General features: G+C 44.5%; 1 protein-coding gene across 1 annotated transcript; it reads left to right on the top strand.

Moving 5' to 3' along the window:
• Positions 1-23,549, top strand: LOC104839366 (hepatocyte nuclear factor 4-beta-like). Its single transcript, XM_010579642.1, has 10 exons — positions 1-173; positions 6,307-6,511; positions 8,393-8,487; positions 16,237-16,343; positions 17,462-17,617; positions 18,133-18,220; positions 19,022-19,174; positions 20,950-21,186; positions 21,855-21,968; positions 22,991-23,549. Exons 1-10 carry the CDS (start codon positions 59-61, stop codon positions 23,125-23,127), a joined length of 1,407 nt encoding a protein of 468 aa, XP_010577944.1. The 5' UTR covers positions 1-58; the 3' UTR covers positions 23,128-23,549.
• The last annotated feature ends 2,796 nt before the right edge of the window (positions 23,550-26,345 follow it).

Raw genomic sequence — 26,345 nt, 5'->3', positions numbered from 1 at the left:
CCGTGATTGACAGCAGGGCTGTTTTTTTCGCCGCTTCCCTTGCTGTTGACAAGTAATAATGAAGCTTTGTCAGTCCATCATGGACATGGATATGCCAGATTACGTCGACTCCTTGGATTCCTCTTATACCATGCTGGAATTTGACAACCTTCGGGTGCTCCCCAATAACACCGGTGAGATTTTTGTTCGATTCCTCTTGAATAATCTCCACTACCTTTGTTATAAAGCTGAACAGCTAGGAAAGGCAGGTAGGAGGTGTGGGGCAAAGGGTGGAAGGGGTAATATTTAAGCAGCTGACCTGTCAACTTCTGTTGCATCTGCAGTTACGTTTGGGCTGTAATGGGACCCCTTCACTTGCCGGTGCTATTTTGAGATATTCTTTTCCTTGGTGGGCTGAGGGTCATGTCCTGAAGAGCCCACAAGGTATTGGAAATGTTGGTAGAGCTCTTCATGGCACGCCATAGGTTTGTCCCTCAGTATGACTTATGAGAGGAGTTATTACTGATATTTCTTCCTTAAAATGTGTGTTTCATTCCCATATATGACCTAGGTTCATATTTAATCCTTGGGTAAACAAAAAACCCATCTCAAATGGCGTTTGTCTGTTACTCAGACAATACACCATGCGCCCAATTTAATTTGTTCTGAGGTACTTAGATCGAGAAGCAATATCCAAATTGTTACTTGCCTTACATTTTTTTCCGGGCTACCAAGTTGGTCTAAAAGCTTTTACAGCACACAAAGAACTTGGCTGTGAGGCATGAGTGTTTATATGCCAAGACTTCCGCTTTGTTCACAGAAATAAAGCGTATTGTGTGACATACATTTAGGTTTTGAGTAGCCAAAAATACTCTGACATAAAGTGAGCACTATTCCATGAAATTAACTGTTCACTGTGTGAAAAATAAAGGACATTTTAGTCATATAGCACGAACTCAATCATGTAACCGAATGAGATTCTGATGTTTGCAATGCTTTTGGAGAGCTTTGGCAGCATTTCATTTAATTTGTTAAGAAGCTTAGTGAAATTAAGATGGGATTTTCAGGGTCTCATGTTTGCTCATTAGCTGTCTCATCAAAAGAAATCAGAGTTTCAGAAGGGCTATCATCTACAATATAAAATGATTAGACTTATTATTGTGGGACATGGAGGGATGTCAGGAGACAAATAAAGTCAAAAGGCCCAAAGAAAATGGAATTTAAATTTGACTTCAAGAAAAGCTCTGTCTGTCCCCAAATAAAAGATTTTCAATATATTTTTTTTGCCACCTCCAGATAGACTGGATCTTATTTCTTATTCTTGCAGAAAGGTTTCCATCTGCCATTCTACTCCAGAAATGTTATTTAACACAGATGTTTCTCTTTGTCACTTGCTGCTGAACAACAAGATATTTTTTACTTCTTAGAGCGGTACAAATTTCCTCAAAATTCAAGGTAATTTGGCAAGTTAACTACCAAAACCTGCTTGGGGCTCTCTGTTGTTTCACGCAGTGGAACTGACAGGTTGAGTTTTTTCTGAAGTTTATCTAGATCAGTATTGTGTTATTTGTCTAGCTGTTAATGAGTAACTGCTCTCGGGAACTAGCTGTTTTGAAATTAGCTTGTTTGACTTGGGTAAGTGTCCTCTTCTACCGTTTATAAAAATAACTTCAAAAAAGTCCTGAAATGTCCATGCATGGAAATACATTGCTAACCAGCTGAGTTCAGATCCCATATGTAACTCCAATAACAGTTCACACAGCTACTATGTAGTTGCAGAACTATTTTTAAAATTGTTAGAATCAAGAAATAATCTCATTTTAGGTATTTTTAAAAATATACTGGATGGTTTTAAGCCTTATCTTTCCCGTTATGCAAGATTTGTCTGTGTCATTTCCCCAGCTAAATCTAATGGCAGTTTTGCCCTCTATAAACACAAACAGGAAGCGGTACAATATTTATTTTAATGGACTCGGGACTGTTTCTTACATTCTGAACAATTTTAAAAGCAAAAATTAGAATATTTTCAAACAAGGTCATGCTTTCTTGAAACCAACTCTTTCCTTCTTTGGAATATTATTTCTTCAAAATTTTGGGTTGATTAATGATGTACAGTGCTTCTGGTGCTAAGCCTTCTGCTTCAGCAAGCTGCTGTAATTTTGAGATTTGCCTAGATACATATTTTGGAGTTTCCACCTCTAAGTACCCGTAATTTGCCAAATATTTTGAGACTAATTCAAAATAAAGAATAGAATCCATTATGGGAGTGGAGAAGGACTATAAAAAAATTGTCTGTTTTAAATAGAAAGGATGGCAAAAGGAAATGAACGAAAATCAATGTTAATCCTGTCTTTCCTTTATAAAATATGTGTTGTAACTGCAGAAATTTTCCCAGTCTGTACAAATTTGTTTCCTTTACCTTGGCTGGCATTACAAGCCATATTCTCACTTGGGTTTTATGTGCTGTTAATACCCATTTCCTCACGCTCTTGTCAGAGTTGTCATTTTGCTTAAAATATGAAGCATTATTGAAATACTGCACTAATTCTTTAGTCAAGTGTCGGTGAACACTTTCTCCCACAGTGGTGCTCATTTTCCTGTCTCAGCACTCAAACATCACGCCAATCCTTGGGACTCTGGCACAAGGTTGGCAAAACACCTTTCCCAGCCCCGCTGCGGTCTGACCCAACTTGGACCATGAAAAAGCCATCAAAGATATTTTGACAGTGCCTGACCATCCCTCAAGCTTCACACGTGCTTGTGAGGAGCTCTGGCCTTTCTGGCTGGCCTCCTTGTCATTGTTACTGTAGGAACACTAAATCAAAGCTGTGTTTTATCTCAAAAACTCCTCCTCTATTTGCTAAAAGCTGATGTAGAAAGCGGCTGACCTGCACGTGGCCAGGGCTTCAGTGCTAGCCCCTGTCCAACCCTACAACCCTTGTATGCACAGGTTTCGCAACGCTGGCTTTGGCCACCAAGTTTGACTTAAACCCTCACTTATGATCTCTTTACGTTCTAGCCCAGCACATGTAATTTTGGGGATTTGTTAGCTGCAAATTATGTGCACCGAGACTGGCTTGGATTTCTGGGTAGATAAAAGCAAAAGTCATTCTGGAAAGTATTGCAAAGTAATTCTTGTATCCAATGTGCATCTAGAAGAGATGTAGCCAGAAACATAACTGAAAGGAAAAGCAGCAAAGAGGTCTGCAGTGGTCAGATATTGTGCAGAGCTCCAGCTCTGAATGGAAGCCAGACAGCATTCCCCAGCAGCATCCTCCCTGCGACCATCCTCCCTGACGTTTCTTATCACTGTAAAACTTGGCATCTTCATTTCAGCCCTGCTTAGTTAAAGACTTACATACAGAGGCAGTAGGTAACAAAAATTTGTACGTGTTCCGTTGTGAGCTTGGTTGACCCCAGAGCTGGTGAGGCCACTGGGATACTCTCATCAGCATTAGGTAGCCTATAGATCCCAATCTGCATGCTGCTTATATATAACTCGCAAAAGATGGTTGAAACTTCATAGCAACCTCTCTAGAGAGGCACAACAGGTTAAATGAAGCTGAATCACTGAAGTAAACGGTCTACAGTTTTCAGCTGATTTCACAGGCAGGTGATTGTGCTAGCAGGGATCCTGGCTTTCCTCTGATTTTCCTAGCAGTGATCAGTCCGGGGAAAACCCAGACATTCCTCAAATACTGGGTAGTTTTGAAAGTCACATCAAAACAGGCTGCTGATGCACGCGATATCGGTTGCGTTTTTGCTCTTCTCTGAGTTAATTCTCATTTGGAACTCATCATTAGTCGGTGACAGGATTTTCTAGCTAAAATCTATCATCATAATTAACATGTGCATACTGGCTTAGGGCTTTCCTTTTCTTTACTTTTTTTTTAAAAATTTCTTTTTACGTTCAACCAAGCTGAAAATGACACGTAGCTACCTAACAGGGACTGAACTTCTAGCTATGTATCTCCCCTAGCAGACAGCCACCCAACTTAACTGTAGCCCATGGGCTTGTCTGTGTTTTCATGGGTACAAGTGAGAGCAAAATTTGGTTTGCTAACTTCCATGGGCCCTCACATACTCAGTGCTGATGGTCCTTCCTCCAGTAATACTTGGTTTAAGGCCAGATTATTAATTTCTTCCATAGATCAGCAAGTAGCTGCTCACATGTCTCATGCACATAAGGGGAAAAAGTTTTCTCTGGTGAGTAAATGCTTTCTAGCATTAGGAACGTTTTGCAACCTGGACCCAGCTGAAGGATGAAATGTCCTCTGGAGACCCCAACTGTATGACCTTGGCTGGATTCCTCTGAAGTCAGTAGAGAAAGCATGAGTGGAGCGAAGAGAAAATTGGCTTTATTTTTGTTGTGCAAATTTTTAAAAGGAATCCAGCACAGTAGGCACATTTGTTTATGGTCATGTGTTCCTTCAAAAAAATAGATGGAGCAACAGATGCACGAATGTTTGGTAGTACAGTGACCCTCGAAGGAATATTCTAGTACAGCTCATTTAATACTGAGTGATCACGCAAAATAAAATGAAGAATCAACGTAAAAAACCTAAAAATCAATGTAAATTACCATTAAGCACCTCTGATGCAGACAATTTTCCCAGAGGACCCACGTGCCACTTACTGACAAATGTCAGAGCTGGGAGCATCTTACATGGATTTTGGGAACAGGTGAATCTCAATTCCTGTCATTATGACCCAAGAATGATTTTGATGCTGTCATTCTTTCTTGTCATGTGGTTCCCATCTTGCTACAGCCTACTTATTTATTCATCCATAGGTTAGAAGGTGAAATATAGATCAAAAGGGGGTTTTGAGGTGGGGAGAGGAAGTCTGACCTTTGCATTTGTGAAGTCTTAGCTAAAAATGTCTTAGCCTTAGCTAAGAAACTTCCCAGTTTTTGAAAAACGAAAGCTTTATTGGCTTTTTTTTCCTGGCTTTTGATTACAATTTTCATTGCATAGCAAATATTTTCACTATATTTTTTTGATGTGTATTCGTATACAAATATAGCCTTCTCTCTCTCTGTATATATACATGTTGTGTGTGAATTACCCAAAGCTATTTTTATGTATTATGCATTAGAAAACTTTCTCTAGACTGTCCAGATCAGATGCCAATTCCTTCCCTCGGAGTAATTTTCTCTAAGATTTGTTGTTGCTCAAAACAACAGCAGCTGAGCTTTTCTCATCACCTCTCATCTCTTTGGCGAGGCAGGATGCATCTTGTCCCAGAGGCTTTGCCGATGTCACTGTACCATGAGATCGGCTCCCCTGGAGCGAAGAACATGCTCCCAGAGGTGCGAAAAAATTCATAAAACCAACCTGCAGTGAGTGCCCAGGTCAGGACAAACTCCACAAACATTCCTCCTCTCGGCGAGATGTAAACACTGTCATCTGCGTCTTCTCAAGTGTCTCTTTTTTTTTTTTTTTTTTTTTTCCCTTTTTTTTTTTTCCCCCAAGTTGTCCCTCAAATTAGGTGGATTAAGAGGGCAGCGAGTCTGGTGGTTAAGGCCAAGGGAGAAGTTTAAAGGGGAGTTTTCAGCAGTGTATACACAGGCCAGGCAGGAGCAGAGCTATTCCTGCCCCAAATGAGTGGGTGCAAACAGAGGACATGACAGAGGGCATTCATATGACCTAATTTTAGGTCGTAATTTAGAAGGTCAATCTTCCTGCACACCTCTATTGCTTTCCAGTGGAAAGCAATAAGCCTCTTCAGAGGGCAATTCAGAGCAAGAACCAGACTTAGGAGAACTAAAGTAAGCCCTGTGGGAGCTGCTGTCTCTGTCTTCCAGCTGCAGAGGAGCTCTCAAGAGCAGCCTTTTATCTCCAACACCTCTATCATGTGCATGAAATAGTTTGTCCTTCTTGCTTCTGCTGTCTCTTCTCTGCTTTCTACTTATTCAAGTTTATGATGTTCTTTCCACTGTCTTCTATGGGCACCAGCTTTGAACCATGTTCTCAAGGTGTGTAACTGGGGAGGTGGCTCCCCATCCCTCAAAACCATGTATCGATCTCACATCCAGGTAAGGTTTTTCTACATCTGTCAAGAAAAGTAGTGGTAATTGTTACATTCTCATGAGCGTGTTGGGTTATGCAGCTTGAAATCTCTCTGTGCAGCAAAGGAAAACACCAATATCAGAAGCAAAGCAACAGAGTTACTCTCAGCTGAGGCTGAGAAGAGCACGGCCATCAATCTGGAGGTTTTACTAGCAACACATACTGCCTGTGCACACGTGCGTGTGGGGCTGGGTCAGTGCGTGCTTTGCTTAAAAAAACCCAACTTGCCGCCAGCTGATTCTGGTTTCCATCACAGAGGGGTCTAATGGTCCCTGTTCTCTGCCCGCAGAGGCCATCACAGCCGAATCAGCAAACACCAACCTGCTCACCAACGGCATCGGCTCCCTCTGCTCCATCTGCGGGGACCGGGCGACTGGCAAACACTATGGGGCGTCCAGCTGCGACGGCTGCAAAGGCTTCTTCAGGAGAAGCGTCCGCAAGAACCATGTCTATTCCTGCAGGTACACCCCCCTTCTGCAATAAATAAATACAATTTATTGACAATGTAAATAATTTGGGGTGGAGATCAGGTTGTACAGCGGGGCCCTTATCCCAAATGAGGAATTATCATGCCATGAATGCTAACAGTAATACTGCAGTTTAGTTTCTGGCTGGAAGACAGGGAGCTAAGGAGTAAGCCAAGTCCTATCTCATCCTGGACCCTGACACCTTTTGTGACACCGAGCAATCCATTTCATGAGTGTAAATCAAGGGAAACTTATACACCTGAGGTTTGACTGGGCTGTATAATCTGTAAGTACAGCTTCTGGGTGTGGAGTGACACCGTAACCTTATCACAGCCCAGCAAGGGAAAGCCAAGGTGGCAAAGGACCAAAGCTCCAGAGATTTCATCTCAAATGCAGTGTTTCTTGATTTTCCCAGTAAAAAGCAACAAGCATCCAAGAACCTGCCACCCCCAAAACCTCCACCTCCCCCACAGTGTCTCCATTTTTGTTTTGTAATCATTAAACTATGTATGCTGACATACCTCTGATGATTTTACAATCATTCTGAGAACCTAGGATGGACCAGTGATGATTCATGTCCACTTTGGCACACAGGTATACATTAGAGAGAATTTTTTTACCAGGAGGAGGCTATAAATTATACAGCAGCTATCTTGGTTGACCTTAGAAAATGGTGTTTATTTTAGCACTGGAGGAAGGGGAAAACAAACCCGAATACACTCAAGCCCTTCATCTCTAATTAAAACCTGGAAGTTTTCTTTCTGTTCCAGAACTCTTTCTCCTTTAAGGGCATTCCAAATCTTTGAGTCACCTTGTTTGTTCAAAATGCTCCTGGGGTCCTTATCACTCCAGGACACACCAGCCGTGAAAGACACCCAGGGTGCCAGCAGCGTCCACCCACACGGTGCCCATCCCAGGAACCATGGGATCCCTGCAAGAGGAGGCAACAGCTACTACTGATTTCTTTGAAATTTCGGCTCTCAGGCTCCTGGGAGTGGAGCTGTTGCCCCTCCCCGGGAAACCATGAATCTCTGTGATATCTGGCAGCTCAGGGAAGATCCACAGCATTGAAGCCAAGCAAATGGCAAATGCCTGCTTGTCTGCAAATCCTTTTTTGGTGAGCCGCGCTGTATTTAGCCCAGCTCGGAGCTCTGTTGTTTATCGCAGGCGTGAATTCTTTGGAAAGTCTTCGGGCCTTTGTACCTTTGGCTTTTTACCAGTCTGGAAAAATGCCTCAGCTTTTACAACCTGATGATGGTCCCAGAGCAACCCACGCCGTCTCCTCTCTGTGTGGCAGATTCCTCTTCCATCGCTTCTCCCACCGTGGCAAGAACTGCCAAGGCTACATGGGCCACCCCTTGAACAGCACATGGGTTCCTAAATCCCCCATTGAAATGGATAGGAAATAGGAGGCCACTTGCCTCAAAACTAGGCTGAAGGCACAAGAGAGCTTGTGGTCCATAGTGTAATTATTCTACACAAAGCAGGACAGCGTTAACGAACGGGATCAAACAAGTCCTGACGCCTGACGTCCAATAACTGTCTGAAAGCGGGAGATGGAGTTCCTACACTACCAGGCACCAGCACAACTTGAGTCACAGTCACGCTTTCACAGCCAAAACCATCACAGTCCTCGCAGGGTGGGTGGTCTGAAATTGCTGCGCTCCCAGCTGGCAGGAACGGCAGTGGGGAAGAGGAGGAACTGGGCCAAGCTGACGTTGATTTAATCCTTTTCTTGCAAACCTTTGGCTCTTCTCTGGGTTCAGGCAATGCGTAGCTCAGTGAGGTCTGGGACTGTATTTGGGGCTGCTCGGGGTGAGTGGGGTGCAGGTGCCAGGCCAGTTGTTCCATATTTTATTTCCCATCTCCTCCCAGGTTCAGCCGACAGTGCGTGATAGACAAAGACAAGAGGAACCAGTGCAGGTACTGCAGGCTGAAGAAGTGCTTCAGAGCTGGCATGAAGAAAGAAGGTAGGTGCAAAGAGATATTGCAAAACCGCCTGCTGCTGGCTCTGGCCCTACTCCCACTGCAGAGCATGATGGAGAGCAGCGGCAGCCCTGCCCTGGGGAGATAATGCTCGCGTGTCACAGTGAGAGATTTCTTGTTGAAGCTGAAAGCCCCATTTCCTATCTTATCTGGTGGGAATCTCAATTAGAGCCTTGTGACAGTATTCACCCATCCTGGGAGGCTGGTCTCTTTGGGATATATTTATACTGGGAAAGGGATGGGCTTCCTCAGGCTTTATTTAGCCTCTAACTGTTTCACAACAGAAATTCCCTTGCTAAATACCTGCTAGTGTGACTCCTAACCCCAGCTGTGACAACCTCAGCGAGGACGTGCCCTCCTCAGTCTCATAAATGCCAACAACTGACTGCTGCAGAGTAGCGCTTGGTGGTTGACTTGGCTGATGCTCAGGTAGCTTGGTGCAACCCTTAGGGCAAAGTGCAACCCAAACACGATGCCTTACGGCGCGAGAGCTGCTCCTCCGTGGCGCAGGGCACACCGGGAGTGCTCCCGTGTCCCCTGAGCTGGGACCTGAGCCAGAGTCAAACCCTTCTGTAGGTAGTGCTGTCCTCGTGGTGGGTATAGCACCACGCTAGAGCTACTGTTGGCACTAGTACTGAAGGGGCCACCTAATGTTGGCTTTTTGTTGCACTTCACATTGGCTGTATGAAGAGGGAGGTGGAGCATTGTAGAGCGTTTGGGTACCAGTGACCATTGGGAAGTGCCCTTCCAACGCACTAAAGGAAATACTAAGTGTTACGGTGCCTAAGGCTAAGCAAGAGAAAAACCCACTTCTGTTAACCTATGCCTTAATTCCCTCCAGCCAGCTTCCCTGGGAAAGTTTGGGACCTACCATAGCATTTCTGATCTCTGATCATTCAGTGTTTGCATAGTGGGAGAGCATGGATGATACTATTTTACTTACTCCAAGCTTTCTGGGCAGAAGACTGTCTTTGTCTTTGGGAGGCCCAACCCACAAGAGATGGTACATCCCCCTGATGTGCAGGTAGTTGGGTGATGGTTTCAGCACTCTTCACCCTTCATTTGTGCTATTTTCCAACCCATTGACAGCTAAAGGGTGAGGGAGCTAGAAAGGAACTTGAGAGTTTCTTTCCATGCCACCGAGTTAAACACCCTTTACCCACGGGGTGAAATCCAACGGGAAATTTGTCACTGATTTCTGGTAATTCACAAGATTTCACTGGTGATGAAAAAATCTTTCCAACCTTCTGACCATATGTTTTCCTGGAGAACAAGGGTGTCTTGCAATTTGGCATAAGTCATGGACATAGCAAAAATGCCTGCTGGTTTAGTTTAGGAGAAATGGAGTAAATACAGCAGATGGAAAAAAAATAGCCCTCAGAGTAATAAAGACCAAACCAAAGCATATCTGGTCAGTTCTACGTGGGGATGGAGCCAATTGCCGATGCAGCAAGCTCGACAGCTTGGAAAGGCTGAAATCTGGTTATCAGATCCATTCTTTTAGCTGAAGCATGATTTTTATTGGTTTTATGGTAAAAGTTATAAAACCTTGGCTCATGTCTTCATTATTGATTGCAGTTCGATGGAAGATGACTCACTTCAAGCTCCACATAGTCACATTCTTTGAAACTTTTTTTATGAGTGCACAGTCAGGTTGTGTGCTCACAAACTGCTCATGTGTTTGGTAAGGAAGGTTTTAAAGCACCTTGAGCAACTGCTTTGCGGAAATTAGCTTAGCTGACCAGAGCTATATCCAAAGCATATGTGCAGGACTGCGAACGAAATTTTCTTGCACAATTGTGTGCACAAAAAGAACACAGTTATTTGCTTTAGGGTGGTTCTAGATTAATATTAAACAGTATTGCGAAGCATTAGGGAAAAAGAGAAGCCATGTCTTGGGATATAGCAGTATTAGGAGGATACAAATGTTTGTACAAAATCTTTTGGCGGCGTGCACCAATTCGTGTTGGGAGACCACAGCTGTGACATCCACACTCAGCGTGTCCCGTTGTCCCAGCACTGGCACGCAAGAGTTTGTCACTCTCTGGCGCACACCGCTTTGCAGCCGGCCCGTATAATAGCAATCAGACTTTCCAGGGTGTGGTAATAGCATTGTTTGTTCACAGTAGAGGGGAAGAAGCTGGAAACGATCCTTTTCCCAGCCTGTCTGTGACAGTACACCTGGGGTGGGGTGAGCAGGGTTGTGTCACCCTCGCACGCTCCCCACCGCCGGCGCCCCACTGACCCACTGCTCCAATATGGGAAAACTTGCTGTTCCCCAAATGTTCTCATCCCAGCAAAACTAACCGATAAACTGGAATTTTGGATCCAGAGTGGGTTTTGGTTTTTTTTTTCCCCAGTCTTTCTGTGTCGTAAGAAGTGACATGACACATTTGGGTCTTTCTTTCTCTCTTCTTTTCCCTTGTTGGAAACAACTCTAGTCTGTAACAGATTGAGAGGGGCTATATTATCTGGCCTGGTAGAAGGGAGATTTCTGCCTAAAGAAAAAGCTATACAATGCAAATATCCAAGCTAGCTGTCTATAGTGGCAGCTGAGGGTCTCAGCACGGGCTGGTGCTGGAAGCACAGCGCAGTCGGGCTATAGGTTTGCTACAGGTTTGGGGCAGCTGGATGGACGTTGTTGACAAAAGCATCAGTACGGTCCTTTCGATTGTCTTGTTTGTACGCTCGGAATTTGATCCTGCTTTCGGAAAGGACCAGGACTGTCCCACACACCAGCCCTATGCCTCCAGGCTTGTGCATTGAGATGGGATCCAGGTTCCATCGGCACCAGCAAGAGCAAGAAAGGGCCAAACCTTGAGTCTTGTGGGAAGTCCAGTCCCCAGATTTCCTAGAATTTAGCTCTTTCAGAAACACTCCTATCCCAATTACAGTTTTGGTATCAATAATTCCTTTAATAGCTACAAGTAAACAATCATTAAACTTGGGACGAGGGGAGAGAAAAGGCTTGCTTGAAGGCAAAGCCCTTCTTGTCTCGTGAAACACCACTATGATCAGGATTTAAGATTTTTACAGGAGATTCACTGCTTTGTTCTTGTTTTGTGGTTAAGGCTGGGACCACCGCAGGGTAGTCTGGGTGTTTTGGGGATTTTCTGGCTGTCCTCTATGATTTTCTTTCTTTGCACAGGAGAAGATTCGATTTCTATTGTTTTGCACAAAGATACCAGACAGGTTTTTGGTCACTACAGCATCAGTGGATGAGGAGTGCACCAGATACTTAAACACCCAAAGAAAATGGCAGGATATTATTTTTAGCATCTTGCTGAGATCATGTTTAACCTTGAATAAATTAGCAGGGAGTGATTTTTCAAGTGAGCCAGGTGATCTACTCACATGGAGCTGAGTGTCTAAAAACCTGGAAGCCTTTTGAATTGCCAGCACTGCACTGTCAGGATTCAGTTTGCTGATGAAAAAAGAGGGGTTAATATTTAACCTCTCATCCCCTTTAAAGTAATTTATGAATGTACGTGAACTCCTTTAGTTTTACGGAGAAGTAAAAAGAATTATTGTATCACTTACTGCCACAACACAGTGGGAGGATTTGAGGCCATTTTTTATTTATTTTTTTAAATTGGACAGGTTTACAGGACAGGTTTATTAGTGTTTCACAGAACCTCTATCTTGTTTCATACCTTTTGCTTGTACATCTCTTCTGCCAGCTTTCAGAAGGCTGGGACTGTGGTTTATTGCAAAGATGGATGGAAAAGATAAAGGATCTTCCCTGCTTTGTGATAATCATAAATTAGGCCAAGAGCCCATGAAAGGATTAAATGTGCATGTACCATTTGGATTTATTTGCAGAAAAAATACACCACACCTACAAAATCAGAGGTAGCTTGGGGAAAAAAATTATTTGTGCCTATAAATTAATCAGGCAGCAGAAGGAGTAAATCTATCAGTGGAGAGAGAAACACTGTGAGCACTGGTGAACGCCAGCACCGCACTGGGGCACTCACACCTCCCTCCTCCTGCTCTCTCTTTATGCCATTTATTAATACATTTCCAACTCCATCGGCGTTAAATGAGGATGGTTTTAGTGGAATAATAATGGAAACGGTAACTCCCATGTAGGCTTTAACCTCTGCGGTTGCCATGGGAAGTTACTGGTTTGCTGCTGTCCCCTTCCAATCAATGCCTGTGCCTGTATTTATTGGACTCCCCAGACATTCCCCATCACAAGCTCTGTACCTACGTGGCAAGGCAGCAAGGACAAAATGTTTGGGAAACACGGGTTTGTTGCAATCCCACAAACACACCGCTGTTTGCTCAAGAGCCGCTGTGTGTGCTCCGCAGCCTGCCCGGCCGCCCGCATCCTTGATGCCCTCGTGGCAAAAGTGCCCAGCCTTGCTCTGAATAACAAAACCCGTCCGACGGCTCCTCTATGTCAGATGGAGAATATATTTGTTTTTCCATCCGTTTCCCACAGTTAGGACATGCCGTAGCCATGGATGATTCCCCGGAGGGAGATACGGGCACCATCTCGCCCTCTCTGCCTTTTCCCCAAGGGAAAGCCCGGGTCAGGGACACGTTGTCCCTGGCTGGCAGCATCGGGGGGACTCGTTCCCGCTGATGTCCCCTCCTTCTGGGCTGCTGTGGCCCTTCCCAGTGTTTTTCTGGCTTTGGGAACCGAAGCGTTGAGCAGAGGACAGGATTAGAGAAGAAAAAATGGATGAGCAAAATTTTGCCTGGCATATACTGGAAATAGTAGTCCCTGGGAGGGAGGCAGTGGGATCCAGCATTGGGATTTTAGTTCTTCCTGCAAGTTGGCTGAGTTTTATTGACTGCAAAGCCAAGATCACGTCTGAGCCCACACACCCTGAGGGCCAGCACGCCCCTTGAGCACTCCCGATGCCTCACCACGAGTGACCTATCCCTTCCCTTTTACAAGCACAATAAATATAGCAATATAATTACCACACAGTAATAGATTAATTTTGTGGCAGGTAAAACATTAACTCCCTTTTGTATCTAATTCTGTCGCATCTTGGGTACTTTCAGCGATAACACCCAAATCACCTTGAGAAAGTCGGTCTGTACCATCCACTTACACTTGAAGATTGAGCTTATCAGAGCATGAGGGAAGCACTGAAATATGTGCCATAAAACGACCCGGGAGGAAAACAGGCTGAGGCTTCTTAAAGGAGTCTGTCATTGGGGACTAGGACTAGGTCTGCATGGGTTTGGAGGACTTATATAAAATAAGATGTGTAACTCAGTTGGAAAAGCAAAATTTGTATCTTTTCTTGTAAATTGGAAAAAAGAGCCCTGTCACCCCCAGAGAGCTACGTGGGGGAGCAGCTGATATGAAACCAGGCATAGAAGATTGGGTGGGAACTTTCCAAGGACCTCAGCGATGACATGGATTCGGGAGGGCTTGCTGCTACTCAATGCTGGATGCTGCTGCTCATCTTTCTGGTGTACCAAAAAAAGCCATGAAGGCTTAATCTATTCTGAAGATTAATCATAGATTATGTTTCCTATAACCACCTTCACCTTCAGACTGGTAGGGATCCCCGGCCAAACAGTCTTCTCCATCACCGCCCCACCATGCCTAGGGTAATATATACTGCTGCCTAAGGTAGGTTAGCAGAGCCTCCCAAGGGCTGTAGTTGTTTTTTTCTCTAAACTGATGTCTAATTGCCTCTACGTATTATCCACAGCCTGAAAAAGCTCCAGTAACATGTATTTGTATTGCATCTTTTACAAATTGATGTACTTTACTTATCCAGCCCCTTGCAGCCATTCAGGCAAGGTTGGCTCCGAGGTGCAAAACAGCTTTGGTGGCTGGACCCCAGCAGACCCCCCTCAAACACACCCAGCTTAGAGGCGAGCGGGTGCCGACTGACAGCAAGGCTGAGCCCCAAATCCTGGAAAATAAATACTACGCTCCTGCCGATAACGGGAGATATTGATTTTTTGTCACTGTTGCTTGTTTTTTTCCCCTTTCACTTTGTTGGCCTCTCATCAGAGGCCAGTTAGGAAAACAGATCAGTGGTTGGACCCGAGCTGACAAAAAAAATCCCCCACCTTCCCACCCTGTGTGCGAAACGGTGTCCACATCTCCTCCTTTGTACGAATTCAGAGAAACGTGCCCCGTGCAAAGAACGATGCTTGCTCTAAAGCAAGGCCCAGCAGCGAGGCAAAGTCTCGAAAGAGTAATGGAAAAGGATTTTGCTGACTCTGCAAAAAATTGCTGCTGGAAAAATCTTCTCCAGTGGCCACTTTTGAGACAAAACCACACTATTTCACATCCAAGGGGTTAAAGCACAGAAGTGAGTCGCACTTTGACAGCTATGCCTAAGTCATTCCCCCTCGATAAAACCAAAAAGAGCCTGGAATTGCTGTATGAAGGAGGAGGCATGTGTTGCATTATCACCACATGCTAAATCTTCCTGCTCCCTCTGCTTTAAGGACCTGACAATTGCCTTGCTGAGCTGTACGTAGCCAAGTTGTACAAGCTGTCAGGAAAATGCTGAGTCCGCATTCAGGCTCCTTCCTCCAGCCCCATGTGGGCTTGCTTGCTGCTGGATGGAGGCAATAGGGCTCGGGGGAGAAATCAACACTGAAAACAACATTGGACTAAGTCTAAATTCTGCTTTTTTTCCCTGCTGCTGTTTTACTTGATGGCTGCAGTGGAGGCGAGTCAGTTCTTGGAGCCTGTGTTGCAAAAATAAGCTGCTGAAGCACGGTAAATCTGTTATGTTCAACAGGCAGGGTTGATAGAGCATGGGGCTAGATGTGGCTTGTGCTTCAGGGAAAAGGATGGTTAAAGGGTGGCATGGAACTCAAAAAAATCAGCATTTTTTTTTTTCTAATTCACCATGGCATGGCCATATCTTTCTGTTTGCAAAAAGCCCAGGGCTGATCTTCACTCTGCTGTGATCACTATAGTGTGTCCAAGGTGTGTTATATCACTGTTATTAACAGTTCAGGGCGGTCTGAGCTGATCTGCAGCAGTGATTTGCACAGGGTGCCGGCAGAGCTGGAGACAAACCCTGGCTTGGTTTGTTCCCTCAGCTGCGTGCTGGCCTTGCCGCAGGGTTACAGACTCATTGAAATCACCAGCGTGATGGGCAAGGCTGAGGGAATGGTTTTAAGGGGGAATCAGCGAATTTAAGCTTCCTTTCTTTGGAGCTTCCTTAATGAGGTGACTCTTCGTGCTCTCCGTGAGCAGTGGCAATGTCCCCTGGGGACCACCGCCTGCGATGCCACAAGGACAGGGCACACTTCAAGGCTGCTTTGAGGTGGGATCAGAGGATGGTTTTTCCAGTGCTGCTGCAGAGACTAGATGGAACCTCAAGAGCATCCTGCTGTACTGGGAGCTCAGGTGCAGACATGGCGAAAAGGGCATGGGAGGCCAGGACTCCAGCAGTGTGGGTGCACTGCCAAGTGAAAAGGGTCGACACCAAATCCCCAAACTCCCCGAGCTGCATCAAACCCCGTAGAACCAGCTAACATCCCGCAGGGGATGCTCTGACTGCCAAACGGCCTTATTGCCCTCTGTTGCTCCTGTGTTTGGTCTTCTCCCTCTCTAGTGGCCTTTTTTCCCTTCCCCAGGGCCTGTTTAATCTTATTCCAGCCTCCAGCAAGAGTGGAGGGTCTTGCAGGCACTAAAGCCCCATCCGCTCCCGTTTGGGGACCAAAAGCAACGGCAGCCATCGGTTGTGGGGGAATTTTCTTGCTAACGCAACCGCTGCTCGCTCTCATTTCAGCTGTGCAGAATGAGCGTGACAGGATCAGCATTCGCAGGAGCAGCTATGAGGACAACGGCTCGCTCTCCATCAACGTGCTCACTCAGGCGGAGGCCATGGCGCAGCAGGTATGAAATGCAGGGCCAGCCCTCCAAACGAGTACATGGCCTTCAGCTATTCCATATGGAGTTAGAAACTCACTAAACCAACCAGGGCTGGATCTTTTTCTGCCCTCGGATGGCTCTTACGCAAAGCTACAGGGAAGAAAATGCATTAGAAGTATCCAAAAGCAGACAGCAAAAATCCTTGGTGCATTATCAAGACAAATCCTGCAAAAAACAGATGCAGCCTTTGGCATGTGAGATGCAAAGCCGAAATTCCAAGGGCTAATGGATGTTGCAGACCCCTGGTCCCCTCTGCCCCCAGCCTAAATTGTTGCTGGATCCCTAAAAATCCATTGCATTTCATGCAGAAATTTATCCCTCCTTGCTGCACACTCTGTCCTGCTCAGAACACAATGTTCCCGTCATGGTTAATTATATCTTTTCTTGTAACTTTACTGGAGCAACAATTTTAGGAGAGAAAAATAAAGGTAATAAAAACGCTGGGCTTCAGCTAACGCTGATTGCTTTTTTATTTCATGTTCCACAATGAATTTCACCCTGCGCATCCTTTAAATTCTTATGCAAATATCCTTTCTCCACTGAAACATATGGTCCAGATGTTGCATATTACATGCAGCAATGCGTCCACTTCCTTTTAAAAAATTACGATGTTTTAACCCTCTCCTCCCCCACGCAGCTTTTTAGAGCTTGAAATGGGTGGTTTGTGTCCCAGACAGCAGCTCGGGGGAGAAAGGCTGGATGCATTTCATGCATTTGGCTGGCTTAAGTGATTGATGGGAAGCTGAGACCCAGTGCTGCTGGCTACTGCTGGGAAGGGGAATATTAATCAGATTTTGTCCTGAGCCAGCCTGGAGAGTGGGAAGAAGGTGGAGGAGGGAGGGGTGTCTGTTGGGACCGAGCACCACCTCGTGGAGGCTTCCCCATGGGCTGTACATTGGACAGTATATATACACTGCTGAGCAAATAAATAAGTGTACAACCACGACGGCAAATGTCTTGTCAATGACCTGACAAGGTTAATGTCTGCGAAGGCTGCCCGTGTTATCAGTGAATCGTTGCTATCAAGGATGGCAAAACAGCCCTGATCTGGTCCCAATGCAACTGGGTTGTTTCTCTTTCAGTATTCGTCGCTGAGTCCGGTGCACAGCACGGACATTGCTATGAAGAAGGTTGCAACCATCAACGATGTGTGTGAATCCATGAAACAGCAGCTTCTGGTGCTGGTTGAATGGGCAAAATACATCCCGGCGTTTTGTGAGCTCCCACTTGATGACCAGGTAAAATGCAAATGCCTCTTCCCTGCAAACCCACCGCCTTCGATAGGAATTCCCAGCCATGCTTTTCAACAGGAGAATCTGACATTAACATATAGATCACCCTATGCAGAGCCATAAACTAATAGGAGAGAAAGAATTATTATTCTTAAAAATAAGTCAAGTAGCCAAAGTCCCCCAAAATATAATAGAGTTGGTCACTCCAGTCTGCACAAGGACCCAGTCAAAAAAGACTGGTTTTCCTTTTACTGGTACCTGATAGTTGAATATAAAACCCATTTATTTCCTAAGAACTGAAATTACTCAAGCCCTTCTTTGCTCTTTCATTGAAAACAGCTTTTTTGTTTAGTTTGCCATGAATGTAGCACTTCTGCAAAGTGAAAATACACTAATAATTTCTAGCTCTTAATAGTACTTTATCTGTAGACCTGACATATCTAAGCAAACACCAAAAGCTCACCGTTCTGTTCCCTGCTTTTCAAACAGAATATTATTTTTTTCTTCTGTGCCATCTCCAGGTTGCCTTGCTCAGAGCCCATGCAGGAGAACACCTGCTCCTTGGGGTAGCCAAGCGGTCCATACCATACACCGATTTTCTGTTATTAGGTAAAGTAGTGAAATACACTCCTGCTTTTATAATTTGCACACCCATGTCATTGCCAAGTATCCTGCCTCCCTGAAATCCTCTCTGCCCTCCTGGGCATGGTCTGCACATCTGGCTTGAGAAGGTTTCTGGAGAATTGTAAAAAAAAGCAAGCAAATTCACTGGGACTTTTACAAGTGCTCCATTACCGCTTTGAAATTGTTGATGAGGAAGCCCCCAATATTTAAATGGCATCTCCAACTGCGTTGCCTTGTTTTTGTAACTGCAATTGCCAGGACACAGGCAATGAGGTATTTGGGTATCGGTGCCTAAAGACTTAGCAGAAAGGTCTATTAAAAATTATAGTGCACATAGGTATTTCCTTTTCATGTAGCTCTCTGCCACCAAAAACACAGGTGGGATTATTCTTGGAAAAATGAGAATACTGACCTTGAAAGCCATGCATTAAAAAAAAGAGGGAGGGAGAACTTTGTTTAAAAAAAAACACACCAAAAATAAAGATGCAACACCACTTGCAAACAGATGCTAGGTATAACAGAGGGTAAACCAGAGCAGAACGTGGAGCAGGCTTTGTGTACAGTGTGGGTGCACTGACATGTGCAAACGAGATAAATAAGGACCAAAGAATGAGATCGACGGATTGCTTCTCAGTCGTGAATCTGAGTATGAAGCTGCACACTGGAAATCTGCTGCACATGGGCACCGGGACTATCTGGCAACACGCCTTGGGGTAACTTCTGGATAAGACCGTGTCCGCAGAGCTAGAGAGAAAATCTGATGGCGAATTTCTCTTGTCTCCCCAGGGAATGACTTCATCATTCCAATGCACTGCCCGGAACTGGAAATCGCTCGTGTGGCCACCAGAATCTTGGATGAGTTGGTGAAGCCCTTGCGGGACATCCAGATCGATGACAATGAGTACGCTTGCCTTAAAGCCATCATCTTCTTTGATCCAGGTAAGCTTCCTTCCCGATTGCCAGACATGGGGCTTGAAAAGGAGTTGAGGGCTCTCCGATAACAAGGAAAACCCCTCAGCGGCAGCGCTACATTTCACCTGCCTCTGCTGTAATGAGCAATAATTTGCAGTGCAGCAAGGATGTGTTAGAAGTGACCTATTCCTGAACACTTTACTATTTAGCAAGTATTAACTCCAGCCAGACCGATGTGCGAGACTCTGCAGACCCTAGAGGAGTTTTGCTGCTTCTGTAGCTTTGCTTCAAGAAAGCCCATCAGTCTGAAATGAAGGAGATGGCTATTAAGGACATATATGCCTATATTGAATTATGCATAAGCAAAGTGAGTCAACTGAGCAGCAGTGTGGAGCATCCACTGGAGTTCAGAAAGCAGCATTAAAAACCACAGAGAGCTGGACTGTGCAGAGTACCCAGAAATATCAAGGATGGCTGTTAACGGCTCTTGTTGGAGGGCAGGGCTGGTCCGCACAGGATGGAGAACAGGGAAACACACAGAGACAAACAAAAGCTTGTTTTCAACCGTTGCTGTATTCTTATTCCACAAACACGGGGGTTTCTGTCTCAGCCCAGGTTCCCCCCAAACACTCCTGTTTGTACACGCCTGCAGCACACACAACACCTCCTCCTGGTTCAACACTCGAGTCCCTTTAGTGCGTGTTGCTCTGTAGCTTGGAGAAGAGATGGGGGAACAATCCCCAGTCCAGAACAATGCCTTTTTGTCTTTGGCATCTATTAGCATGGAGAAATTAGAGCATCTTCCATTAGTTATTTTTTTGCTGTGTTGGCTGATTTGAAATCAAGATACAGGAGTTTTAGAAACATCATGAACTTTGGCTCGCCAAAGAGCCTGCTGTAAACCTGAGTAAGGGTGGTATTATCAAATTGAGTTTTACAAATTACCTTCTTGGCTGATCAGTATCTCAGTGAAGCTTTAGATCATTGCGACAGTGAGGCGCTGTGATTTCATCTAAAAGGAAAAAGTGCAAAGCTCTACAGAATTGAAATTCGTTCACGCTAACAAGCGGGCATGTCATAGAGTTACATGCTGACATGCAATAATTTGTTAACCACTTCATCTAATCTCTTGGCGTGGTGATCCCTAAAATGTGGTGCTTGTGGATTCTTTGTAGACTGTGAAGGAAATGGTCCAGTGAGCCAGAAATCTCGGTTTTAGATAGCAGGAGAGGCAGGAGTGGAAAGCTGTAAATTCTGGCCCTTCACCCTACCCAGAGTGCACATTTACTTGCTTAAGCAAAACTGGACCAGTGGACCATGAAGAACGAATCGACCACAGGTCAAAGACATGAATCTGGTGCTGCAGTGGGTGTAATTACCTCATATAGGCACTAAACCTGCATGGATTTAGTGGCAGTAGTTGGGACTCAAAGTTTTCAGGGGAAAATTCCAGGTCGTTTCCTTGGAAGGACAAATATGGTTCAACATCTAAATTCGTCCTCTTCACTAATGGCAGTAGCCAGACACAGCCGCCTGAAGCAAGCTCTTATTTTCTTACTATTTCCCCTCAAATTCCTGTTTCGCCCCGAATTCCCCTTATGGTTTCCCAATTCCACGTGGAATAGGAAATAGTGGCAGCCCAATGCTAATCTGTCAGATAAACGTGCACACTCTGACAGATAATTGTCAGAGGATCACTGGCACGTCATCCTTTTCCCTCTACAGAACCTGACTGACAGGGTAACACTTTTTGGTTACACAGCCCAGCAATTAACTTCTTTTTTTTTTTTTCTGCCTCTCAGACTGCAAAGGCCTGAGCGAGCCCGGGAAGGTGAAGAACATGCGCTTCCAGGTCCAAGTCAACCTAGAAGACTACATCAACGATCGCCAGTACGACTCTCGAGGCCGGTTCAGCGATATCCTCCTCCTGCTGCCCCCGCTGCAGAGCATCACCTGGCAGATGATCGAGCAAGTCCAGTTCGTGAAGCTTTTTGGTGTGGCCAGGATCGACAGTTTGCTGCAGGAGATGCTGCTGGGAGGTATGACCCCGGCTGAGAAAGGACAGCAAAGTTGATTTATTTCAAAGCCATTACAAGGCTTCGTGTCTGGGGTTTTGTCCTTCTCTGGAGGATGTACGGTAGAGAGAACTTGGTCTTGGGAGGAGGGAAGTCAAGGCTCGGGTTGAATTGTAGCTTGAACATGGGTCCTTCTCACTCCAGTCCAATCCCCAAGGCATTTTTTTCCAGCCCATCTCTGAAAATTTGACCCAGGATCAGCTTTATAGAAATGGGTACCACTTTGCAGTGCTTCACGCCAGCGGGGCACTTGACTTTTTAGGCAACCTACCTAACTGATGCAGTTTGCAAGAATAAAATATATTTTTTTTTGTTAGCAACATGCAAAAGTTATAAATATATGGGAAACCCTGATAAGAGCAGTAGTTGGGACACACACACACAGAGACAGATGAACAGTGCAGTTGAGTATTAGCCGAAACCCCAGCCATCGTGGGAGGTTGTGCCTAGACAGTGAGAAGGCGGAGAGCAAAGACGACGGCTGGAGCAGGAAGGAAGCAAAGACAAGCCAGGACATTAACCCCCACCCACAGAGGTCTTCCACATTCTCTGAAAAAAAGAGATTTGGCCCAGAACTTCTGGCTTCTCAGTAACTATGCAAAGAATGATGTCTTTTTTCACTTCCCCTGCAGGAACCACCATTGATCTCCAGTACCAGTCAGGACCTCCCAACCTCAACCTGGAACCGCTGCCAGGACACGTCCTCCCAAGCACCATGAGCTCTGTGATTCACACCGCTCCAGACCGTACGTGTCCATTTTTATGCTATTAGTGTCATCATAATGAAGGGACTGGATAGGAAAAGCAGTTAAGAAAAAGACCTTTAAGTTTATTTATATGTTTAAGCATTACACTTGAATCAGAGTTCACAGCCCCCCCTTGCTGACGCCCTTTACTATGCAGTCTGGAAACATGCTTCCGAAAAGAAGCTGAGATTTTCATGTACTAGCATGATCCAGAGGGATTTTGAGATGCTACTAAACATTACGAGATTTAAAAAAAGGAAATCAAGATTGGTGACAGTGTGTTTCTATGAATAGAGGCAGTGCTGGGAAATACCACAAAGAAGCACACGCAGTTATTAGTGGCAAGAGTTTCCCTACGTAAAGTGTCTTGGTTGCTGTCAACCAGAACACAATATGACCTGAATACAAGATCATCTTCAACCACTCTGGGCACTGCTGCTAGGCAATGGCTATTTGTTAAGGCATTTATCCGCTGTAGTAGCAAACGGACCGTGCTATTAAAAAAAAAAAGTGGAATATGAGTTGCAATTTAACAGCCACTGCCATGTAATCATGACATCTTGCACACAGTCTCCTTCTGCCACTTACGATCATCTACCTCTTGTAGCATATTTTGCTATTTCTCAGCCATATAAATGTTGGCATCATGTATTTGAGCTTGCTTTTTTTTTTTAAGCCACCCTGCAGCAAGGGAGATTAGAGAGATGCTGTGTTCTGTAAATGAAGTATGGTGGCTAGCAGGTTGAGGTCTCCTCTGAAGAGGAGAGGAAGGATTGAAAAGCAGTTGGGGGCATTTCCCAAGCGCAAAATACTGAGAAGAGTCAGTATGTGCCTATCAGTCCTCGTCACAAACAGGAAGGAAGAATACGCCTGAACATGCCTGATTTGGGATGGATTTCCCTGCCCCATGCCCGAAGCTCCTGCTCCTTGGTTCATAGGACGGTTTGCTGATTTTACTCGGGCACTGCTCCACTGAACAGTGTCCAAGTCCATTTTAATTCTGTTTCTTTTCTCTCCCACAGCATCTCCTGAACCATCCCTTCCATCTCCTTCTACAAGCACAGGCAGTGAAGACTATAAACTAGGCTCTAGCGCAGGACCCAACGCCGTAGCGCAGCTCTTGCCTCAGACAGTGATACCCAAGCAGGAGATTTTATAGGGAGAGGTGGAAGGAGAACCTGGGAGCAATGTGGAAAAAAAAAAAAAAAAAAGGTGCTGAAAGTGAAACGGGCCCTTTCTCTTTGCAGAGGCAAAGCACAGCAACCCCCTGCCTGTAGCCGGATCTGTCGGTCACACTCTTTCCCATCCATGAGTCGAGCACCAAGACTGCAGCAGGAGCCTCACCACGGGTCTTCCCACCACCGTCACCCTCTTTTCACAAGTGATTGGGGTTAATGCTCTTTTCAGTAGGACCAAGACTGTAAGCTCTTCGGAGCAGGGCTTCTGACTGCATTTGTTATCGCCTAGCTCGGTGTGATCACGACCCTTTTACGGCCTTCGGCCGCTATCTTCATAAACCCAAATGCCTTGCGCAGCTCCTGGTAATCGTTAATGAGTACAGCATGTCTTGAATTGTCAGTACGAAAAGGTCTATTCCCATTAAAAATGTAATCACACTCCCATTTCTCCTGCTGCATGTTAAGCTTTAGGAAGTATATCTTCATAACATTTAGCAGGCCAGCGCTTTGTTATTCTGCACGGATGTGTCTTGTTCCACATAGCCCAGCTAACATTTAATGCTGGTCAGGAATTATATGTGATCAGAAATGCCAACATTGTGTTATTTTCTGTAATTTCCAGTATATCTACAGTCCAGTTGTGAGTCATTTGATGCATCCTCTACTTTGTGCGTGCACCTAACGCAGCTCTGAGACGGCAGCAAGGATCTCTGCATCAGACCGTGGCAGCTGGGTCTGCTAAAACCCACAACTGGCAGGAGGCTCAAGAAGCTGCTGACTTACTTACCAAATCACTGCTTTGTATCTTCTGCAGACTTTTACTGCAACCATATTTGGAAGAGGCAACACTTGTAACAAAAATGCCAAAAACCCCCTTTTCCCAGTACGCAGATGTGATTTTCCTGTAGCTTTGTATGTTGCCGTAAAGTCATGTTTGCGACCTAAACTTCAAGGCTCTAAATTGGAAAAAAAAAAAAAAAAAAAGAGAGGCAGGTCTCCTGTGAGCCATGTATTATAAAAAATATTTGTATTTAAAACATAAGGTTCTTCTGCACTTAATGTAAAACTTAATCACCAGTAGGTAAGCAACTATTAACCATGTTTATAACTATTTAAAATAAGCCCAATAGATGACTATACAACCTCAAACGTTTCTAAAGCACGGTCATTGTGTTACAGTGTTTATTTGAATGAATTGGACTTCATTAGAAAGCAGATTGCCGGACTTCTACAGAGCTTATGCTCATCTGCATAAAAGCCCAATGACCTCCATCAGACAGCTCGAGGGGTTACAGGCGGCCGTACTGAACAGCAGGGCTCGACAGGGAATTTTTAGCTCTGTCACACATCACAAATCTGCCAACCCACGTGCATCCCCGCCATGGCAAAGATGAGATGACGGTGCCCAGCTACGGCTTTGTGAGGCTTCTTTCACTAATGCTCGTGAAGCACTTTGAGATCCTCGGATGGAGGACGCTCACTATGAAAATGCAATCTTATTGACTGAAAGAGAAGTTGGGAAGAGCATCCGAACCTTCACCGAAAGGGGAATACTTTGTTCTCAGGCTACCTTTCATTCGTTGGGGAGATATTTTATAGTTACCATTCTACAGCATGAGAGAGATTTGAAAACCATTGAAGACTGGGTTGAATTTCACCTAGGATCACAACGTTTTATTTTTCTACTGTCTGTGATGAATTTGATCTGACATTCTATGCTGATAACTTTGATTTGAAAAAGCTATATCTGGAAACCAGGTTGTACTGCAAGCATTCCTGCTGCATGACAGATGCAACTGTACTTACCTAACATTGCTTCCAGTTCCTCCGTGATGTAGATTACATTACTTTTCTAGAAATTAAATGTACATTTATACTCATTAATGGTAAGAAAATAAATCTATAGCAGAAATAATGCCATATTCTCATATTTCATATGGACAGTTTGCCTTTTTTCTTTAATTCAAAGCTAAGTTTTCAAGTTTCTGTATCGATTTTTCCAATGCAAATACCTTAGGGATTTTCACCGTAGGAATTTATTTTTCTTAAAAAAGAATCATCCATGGCTGCAAAGCTCAGCTTTCACTCGAGACTGATGTAATTAATAATCTAAGACATTATCTGAGAGAAGAAAATAAAATTGTCCAGGAACAAGCAGATACCAGACTCAGCCTCCGGCGTTCAGCTAGTCTGGTGAAGTTTTACAGCAAGAATAATTTACTGTCTTACAAGGGGCCTGTATTAAGGGCTAGAATAGATTCATAGCAAAAATCTCTTCCTGGCTTCCCTATGTCAAACTCCACTTTAAATTAAACCAATATTCTTATGCAAACATAGCTTGGAAGTGACTATTTTATTAGATTTCTGCTTTATTGGAATCATGATTTTGTTAACGAAAGAGGTTCATAGCCATAATTTAAAATTATTTTAGTCATCTGGCAAGACGCCAGCTGCTTTGTCAGAACAACATGAATTGTGCATCTCAGGTAATAAAGTCTCACTTATTTCTCTGTAAGTTATCCATTTCTTGCCAATTATAACATTTGGCTTTATTAATGTCAAATGTAGGTCTTAGCTTAACTTTATCCTGCACTACAGTATTAAGAGAAATTGCAGAAATATTTCAGAGGTGCAAAGTTACACTTAACATTATTAAGAAACTAAGACTGTGATTGTTTTGATTCATGCTGGCTATTTTCCAGAGCTCTACTTGGGTATGACAAGAGTAATGTGCATTACAGTAGCATATATGCTACTGCAATACAGTCAAGAAATACTGCAAGAACTGGATGACAGGATTCCTCCATGAAGAAATTCAGAACACACACACACAAAAAAAGAAAGAATCAGTGACACAAGCAAAAATATGTAACAATCTCATCAATCAAGAAGCACCGATCCATATTCAACCGCAAAGTACGTTGCATGAATTGAACTGTTACTCTGTTCAGAGGAATAACACTCAAGAAAAAAATAATACAGAAGTGTAACGTTGGCGCATTTCATATTAACAGACTCAAGAATCATTTACAGTTTGCGCGGGCAGGGTGCAGCCCCCCCCACCCCACTTATTCCCAGCTAGAGAAGGCTACTCAAGTGGTGGGCACTGGCCCAGAGGGAGACCCAGGTATGGTTGCCACTCGGGGGAAAGCCGTTTTTAGGAAAAATGTGGCGATGCAGACAGAGCTCTCGTGTAAAC

The sequence above is a fragment of the Haliaeetus leucocephalus genome, unplaced genomic scaffold (assembly GCF_000737465.1).
Source record: "Haliaeetus leucocephalus isolate CR32 unplaced genomic scaffold, Haliaeetus_leucocephalus-4.0 Scaffold668, whole genome shotgun sequence".
NCBI lineage: Eukaryota > Metazoa > Chordata > Aves > Accipitriformes > Accipitridae > Haliaeetus > Haliaeetus leucocephalus.
This window is presented reverse-complemented; position numbering and strand designations above follow the sequence as displayed.